This window comes from Peromyscus eremicus, chromosome 7 (genome assembly GCF_949786415.1).
Source record: "Peromyscus eremicus chromosome 7, PerEre_H2_v1, whole genome shotgun sequence".
Taxonomy (NCBI): Eukaryota; Metazoa; Chordata; class Mammalia; order Rodentia; family Cricetidae; genus Peromyscus; species Peromyscus eremicus.
In genome coordinates, this window is record NC_081422.1 from 33690128 (window position 1) to 33697914 (window position 7787).

At 34.5% G+C, this 7787-nt stretch overlaps 1 protein-coding gene across 1 annotated transcript; it reads left to right on the forward strand.

Moving 5' to 3' along the window:
- Positions 1 to 225: 225 nt before the first annotated feature.
- Positions 226 to 3360, forward strand: LOC131914663 (olfactory receptor 8D1-like). The gene is made up of 2 exons (XM_059267251.1): positions 226 to 302; positions 2421 to 3360. Exons 1-2 carry the CDS (start codon positions 226 to 228, stop codon positions 3358 to 3360), a joined length of 1017 nt encoding a protein of 338 aa, XP_059123234.1.
- Positions 3361 to 7787: the final 4427 nt, after the last annotated feature.

Genomic DNA, 7787 nt, shown 5'->3' on the forward strand with positions numbered 1-7787 from the left:
AAATATACAGTCCTCATTTCAAGCTGGTATATTTTCACCTCTCCACATTATATGAGAATGTTCAAATTTGTAATGTATAGAAAATATTGATTACTGTTTTGTATGTTGAATGTTTACATTGCTGGCTTTGGTTTTTCATAAGGATTCTTAGAAAATTGTATTGTGATTCTCACTTCTCATTAAAATTCATTAAATGATTTGTCCAAAGAATCAAACTGATCCCTAATGAAGTCATGCTTTGCATTTAAGCCTCTGCTGAATCTGAATCTATCCGTAATTTCAGCCTTTTTGTTTTCCAAAAGGTATGTCAAATACCAAGGTTATGAAATTGGACAGGTTTGTTTACAGCTGGACTATTCGATGATTTCAAAAAACACATGTTCACTCTGGCTGTCAACGGAATATGGAAAGGCTCATTTGAAATCCTGATTATCTGCTTGCTTGTTTTGTCTTGTCTTCACAGATTATCTTGAGACTATAGTGTGGAACATGTACCTCAAAGCTGTTCATACAAGCTGTTCTTCCCTTTGAGAGATGCTTTGGGAGAGAATTATTTCATTTTTCCCAATATTTAATATCCCTTTTGATAATCTCCTTTAAAGCCAGAAACATCTATTTTCCCTTTTCTGTTTTCCCCAAAACAAATTTTCTCCAAATTAGATAAAATCTTGGACAGAGTGTTCATTGCTGCAATTATTCTCTAGATGTGTTAAGTTGCTAGGATGAGCTCCATCCTCAGGTAGTTCACTATAAGGGACTCTTTGCCCCTCCTCATGCACATCATATGGAATTCCCCTTTGTGGGAAGCTTTAGAAATCTGGACCATCCTTTGACATCTGAAATGACTCACATTGGCAATCACTCATCCTCTCAGGTTTGTCATGATTTAAATGATAATTGCCAGTAAAATATCAACCATGACTTATATAATTTGGTGAAATGATTGTTCTGGAGACATACACTCAGAGCTCAAATCCCAAATCCACTCAAATTATTTGATCCTGGATTTCTACAACAGAAGTGTTTAACCCTTCAGTTTGTTTTTTTTCCCCAAGAATTCAATGCCATAATGTAGGTAGAACGCATGGAAACAACATGTCATTGGTGAGGAAGAAAGAGGCAGGAAAGAGGGAAAAGAAGAAGAAGAGAGACTGGAGGAAGTTAATTGTTATCTCCAGATGCCTTTTCTAACTGTACTCCAAAAACACACTCTGTCATCCAATATGGCTCCATCAGTAAAACATTTCACACACAAAAAGGGTGGACCCATTGGATTGTGATGTTTCTTGAGGGAAGAAATGTACCATATGATTTTCTTTGTTCAGATCCAGGATCAAAAGCACTGTGTGAATCAATTACTAGAAGAGTCAAGTTTATAGTTATAAAATTCTTCCTAGCATTTTCAGCAGCAAATGCTCTTGTCTTATAATGATTGTCTATATGTTTTGAGGGTTATAAGTGATGGCTTCTTTGCATATGACTAGGGTACTAAGCAGCTGACATTTTTGAGCAGGAGAAAACTCTCCTTGATAACCTTGAGGGAAGAAACTATGTCCTAGGAGACTATGTTTCATCCGAGTGCAGTGCAGAAACAGCAGTGTCTTAAGCCTTTACCAACACTGTAGGGATCCAGGAGGATTTTCTTGAGTACTCCAGGTTAGAGTCATGTTCCTTCTTGGAGTAACTCAATTATTTTTATATATGTGCATATCTACCTTCAGTTCAGCTGGATATAAAATTTATTTCCAGTGCAGTGGGAATAGGTAATCATCATTTCTTTTTTGTGAGTATTTTGAAGAAATCTCTGTATAAAGAAACCAGAGAAACAGTGTTAGAAATTTCCATAATCTTGTCAACATTTTATTCTTGCTTGATTTGTTTTACTGAAATTATGTTTGGTTGAATCACTAGGCTTGTTTTTTATTGTTTGTTTCTTTGTTTTTCAGAAAGGGTTTAACACTAAAACCCAAATTGATGCTACATCCTATGCAACCAAAACTGGTCTCTAAGCAACATCAATCCTCTGTCTCTGTTCCTTGAGCTCTGATGTTAAATCCACGAGTAAACACACACAGCATTTCTACTCTTGACCTGTCAGGAAATGCTTCCTTCTCTCTATAGAATATTTTTTTTATTTTGCTGCTAAATCCAGGAGGCAAATGTTTCTAAGTCAGAAACAAAGCACTTCATTTTGTGAACTAAAATCAAAACTGACTTAGAAAGTTAAAAAATATATTTTAGAGATTCATTGAATATAGATGAAAACAATACATTGGTAGTCTCTAATCTCTTTTTGAAGCTTTTGTTTCATTTAAAAGAGGAGTAAAGGCTTTCCATAATATAATTTTAAGTTGCATATGAGATCAGACATGTTTATGGAGTATAATAGTAAACTAAAATCTTATTTTCTATTTCCACAGAAATCTTCAAAGGTTGAACATGGGGAATCATTCTACTGCAATTGTATTTGTGTTGATGGGATTAACACAGCAGCCAGAGCTCCTGCTGCCTCTTTTCCTCCTGTTCCTGGGAATTTATGTGGTAACAGTCATGGGGAACCTGGGCATGATCCTGCTCATCACAGTCAGCCCACTGCTGCACACTCCCATGTATTATTTCCTCTGCAGTTTATCCTTCGTTGATCTCTGCTATTCCACTGTCATTACACCCAAAATGCTGGTGAACTTTCTTGGGAAGAAAAATTTGATCCTCTTTTCTGAGTGCATGGCTCAGCTCTTTTTGTTTGTGATCTTTGTGGTGGCTGAGGGTTACCTCCTGACTGCTATGGCATATGATCGATATGTGGCCATCTGCAGACCACTGCTGTACAATGTGATTATGTCCTCTAGGCTCTGTTCCCTGTTAGTTCTGGTTGCCTTCATCCTAGGCCTTTTGTCTGCCATTGCACACACAAGTGCTATGATGCCACTGACCTTCTGTAAATCTCACATCATAAGCCATTACTTCTGTGATGTTCTCCCCCTCCTCAACCTCTCCTGCTCTAACACACATCTCAATGAGCTTCTCCTCTTCATCATTGCAGGATTCAACACTTTGTTTCCCACCCTATCTGTTACCATCTCCTATGTCTTCATCTTCTACAGTATCCTTCGTATCAAGTCATCAGAGGGCCGGTCTAAAGCCTTTGGAACCTGCAGCTCTCACCTCATGGCTGTGGGGATCTTCTTTGGGTCTATCACCTTCATGTATTTCAAACCTCCTTCAAGTAATACTCTGGAGGAAGAGAAGGTGTCCTCTGTGTTTTATACCACAGTGATCCCCATGCTTAACCCATTAATTTATAGTTTGAGGAACAAAGATGTGAAAAAAGCATTGGGCAGATTCTTGGTGAGGAGATAAGTCTTACATTTGGCAAATGATAGATGTGAGAAGAGAACTGTTCTACTGAAAATATGTTCTATTTATTTTTACTTCACCCTTGTAATATGTCCTTATCAATATTTGTGGTTCTGGGGTTGACATCAGAGCAACCTGTGTATTAGGCAAACACTATATTTCCTGACTACACCCATATCTATAATTTTTAAGTTGTTTTACAATGTATTGTTGATTCATTTTTTCCAATAAAATGGAAATTATTTTGTAAAGCATTTATTAGTGCATAGAGAGCATCACTGATATTTTTATCATATAATGAAATAACAATTCAGATTTTTCTCTAATGTCATCTTCCCTTTTGTGTTCAATCACTGCTTATTGATATGTTTCTGTGTCTGTAGTTCTGTGGTAAGTGGTGTGGTTCCAGGTATCCTTCCACTACATATGAATAACTATGAGTGGATATCTGTTGTGTAAGCTCAGTAGAAATAGTCTTAGTTTCTTTTAGTTCATGAGTACAATGATTGTGTTATAGAGGATATACATATACTGCCTTTCTCCCTATTTTCTACCTCTTGCATTCCCTCTGTTCTGCATCTGAAATATTTCTTGAGCCTTAGAGAGCATAGTAGTACAAGTGACTTGCTTAAGCTTCAGATCTTATCTATCACTTATTCTCAGCTTCCCAGGCAGCCATGAGTCTGTATTTACCACTGTTCAGTGTAAATGGAAACTTCTTTCATTAGTGTTTGGGGAGCTTTTGCCAAAGGGTATAAAAATAAATATTTAGAGAGCAGTTTGGAATTATGCCTATTAGGATAATTGGTTATTTGTCATAATTTTGTTCCTTCACTCTAAGGCGCATTAAAAATACCAAAGTTCTCTGTAAGAAACCTTAGCATAAATCCAAATCCAGAGCCTTGCCTCAGAAATATAGAAGTAATTTTTAAAAACAGAAAATGATTTTTATGTGATATAAGATGTATATGCAATAAGTGAAGGCATTAGGGCACCAGTGATCTTTGTTAATAGATTATGGATTTACAAAGGATATTTTGAGCACCACTTTAATAAAATCCAACCCCTGATCTCGGCCCTACCTTTACTGCACAAACAATTGGCCATTCGTTTTTTTTTTTTTAATGTTACATTTTTATTATTTTTATTTATTTTTTATTATATTATATTTTATTTTACAATATAATTTAGTTCTACATATCAGCCACGGATTCCCTTGTTCTCCCCCCTTCCACAACACCCCCTAACCCCCACCTCCTCCAGGGCAAAGCCTCTTCCAAGGATTGAGATCAACCTGGTAGACTCAGTCCAGGCAGGTCCAGTCCCCTCTTCCCAGGCTGAAACAAGCATCCCTGCATAAGCCCCAGGTTTCAAACAGCCAACTCATGTACTGAGCACAGGACCCGGTCCCGCTGCTGTGCTAGAAACCCCATCCAATGACTGAGGGAACTGGATGCAGAGATCCACAGCTAGGCCCCGGGTGTAGCTCCGGGAGGGAGTCTAATTGGCTAGAAAGAGGAGGGTTTATATGAGCGAGAAATGTTGAGACCAAGGTTGGATAAAGCACAGGGACAAATCGCCAAATGAATGGAAACACATGAATTATGAATCAATTGGCCATTCTTAATTGATACCTCAATAGGGATAATGTTTACTTTTTTTTAGCATTAACTGTTGATGCACACTTACATCTAGCACTAGGAAGAGGTGAGAATGTCACCAGATCAATAACTGTTAACCATATAATTGAAAGATTTAGAAAGTTTTTTTTAAACAGGTTAGTATCACTACCACCAAATTTGCTTTAAAAGTTGCTATTTTGTGTTTAATGTATCTTATGGTCCACAGTTCCATTTTCCCTGGGAAAAAAAGTAGTTTATTATGCTCTTGAATGTCTGCACACTTAAAAATGCTTGAAATCAACATGATTATAAAAAGATAATAAGAAATAAAAACATCAAAATACTACAAAAAAGTGGCTTATTGTTGTAATTAGAACTAAATGGAACTCTTGGAAAGAGGTAAGAAATGTATAATTATTGAAATTAAAAGGCAGTTAGGAAAATTTTTACATGGATCTGAGGAACATATGGTATCCAGAAGAGTATCTAAAATAACAAAGGACAGTGGTGTGTGTGTGTGTGTGTGTGTGTGTGTGTGTGTGTGTGTGTCAGACAGAGAGAGAGAGAGAGAGAGAGAGAGAGAGAGAGAGAGAGAGAGAGAGAGAGAGAGAGATCTGAAAGCTCCAGACAGAGAGAACTGGCAAGTCTTTCATTGGTTCATAATGGCCAAGAGTTACTCCAAACATTAAAAGGAGACACAGATTCTTACACATGTTAAAAATAAACCTCAATTATACGAGGCTATATAAATATTATAGAAAAATGTAATATTTTGAAAGAAAATAAAAACTTACTCATATATATATAATTTATATATTCATATATATAATTCATATATAATTTATATATTGATATATATATATAATTTCTGAACATTTTCCAACCTGCTACCCTCTTTTATGCCCCTCTCACTCCTCTCCCCTTCCCAATTAGTCTCCCTTCTACGTTCATTTCTTTCTTTGATTTGTTCTCTTGATATAATGAACTTAATTAGGTTGCTCACAGGAGTATCAACCTAGAATCCTACACACACGGAGGCTGACATTCATTAATAATCATGAAATACACACATTCTAATACATAAACTAGGGCATTTACTTCACTAACAAGATCTTCTCACTGAAACAGTGAACAGATAAGCACACTTTAGAAGTAGGAGCTAGGAATGAATGAAAGAACATAAAACAAGATATGGGATGAAGTTGATGAACATGTAGGTAAATTTAGAAAGGCATTTTCCCAAGAAAATAACAGAAACATCAAGCATATTTCATGACAAAGTGACATTCATTATCAGAGAGCAAACACACACAAAAGGAGGTAGATCAGAGTCATAGATTCTAACCCTTTAATTATTTGAGTGGAAGTTATGCACAGATTACTTTAAGCATTGGTAATTCAAGAGTACTCACAAAATTCAGGGGAGACTTCTGAAATGTGAGAATTTCAAATGTGAAAAGAAAAAAGGAATACAAACAAATCATATTTAATTTAATAAAAAGAATGTAAGTGAAAAATGCCTGCTAAACAGAAAGCACAATAAAGAAAACACAATATTACTAGAACCTAAGATACAACTCCATACAAACTATGAAATTGTAAGAGAACCCCATTAATTAAATGATTTCTTCATAAGTGTTGCCATGGTCATGGTGTATTTTCACAGCAATAAGAAACCCTAACTAAGACAAGGCTAATTTCATTGAGCTAATTTTCTTTTTAAAGAAAAAATTCTGACTTTAATATGTTAAAGTTAAATAGTAAACAACAGTATACACTAAATTTTACTGAAATAATGATATAGTATTAATATTATTTAATAATAATGATTTAATAACAATATAATATTAAGGGATACTATATAATTTAAATGGTAAATATTTAGGAGAAGCTGGACCAGGTGGCACATACCTGTACTCTCAGTTCCTGGAAAGGTGGAGGTAGAGGACAGCCAAACTACAAAGTGAGTTAAAGGTCAACTTCAACAATTTAGTTGCAGCCTGTATCAAAATAAAAAGCAAAAAGAAAAATCAAGATGTATAAAGCTCAATGGAGAGCAATTGTCTAGAATATCCCACCTACATTCAATCCACTGTGGTCAAGCAAATATATAATGTATGTATGCATGTATATATGAATAATAAAATAAAATAAAACATAGGAACAACAAAATTAAAAATTGATAATTTTAATGACTAATAAAGTAATAATTGAGAAAATTTAAATTAATATTAAACTGGAAAAGGGAAATATACTCAGAATTAGCAGATATGCATCATATATCTTTAGGATATCATGAAATTGAAAAACACAGATGAGAAAACAAATTTTTAATGAACCATTACTTACTTGTCAAAGTATGATTTTAAATGGACTGAATAAACATAATCAACAAAGAAATAGATGGCTTAGAACCCCTAGATCTAAGTCTCATATACTAGGCAAAGTTTTATATTGAACTTCTAATAAACTATAAAATAATATTATTTCATGCTTTTTAAAAAAAGTTTGGCTATCTTGATACTTTAAAATAAGTTTACCAATATTGTCATCATATATATATATATATATATATGATATATATGATGATATATATATATATGATGAATAACATTAAGTGGACCAAGCATATTTCATTTGTAATTTTAGTAATACATACATTAAGTGTGTGTATGTATGTCTCTGTGTGTATGTATTCAACAATTAAAGAAGCAGCAGCCATGAATTAAAGAAATTAAAAAATTAAAGGAAGAAAGGGAAATACATGATGGATTTTGGAGTGAGAAAAGGAAAGGGGAAATGTTATAA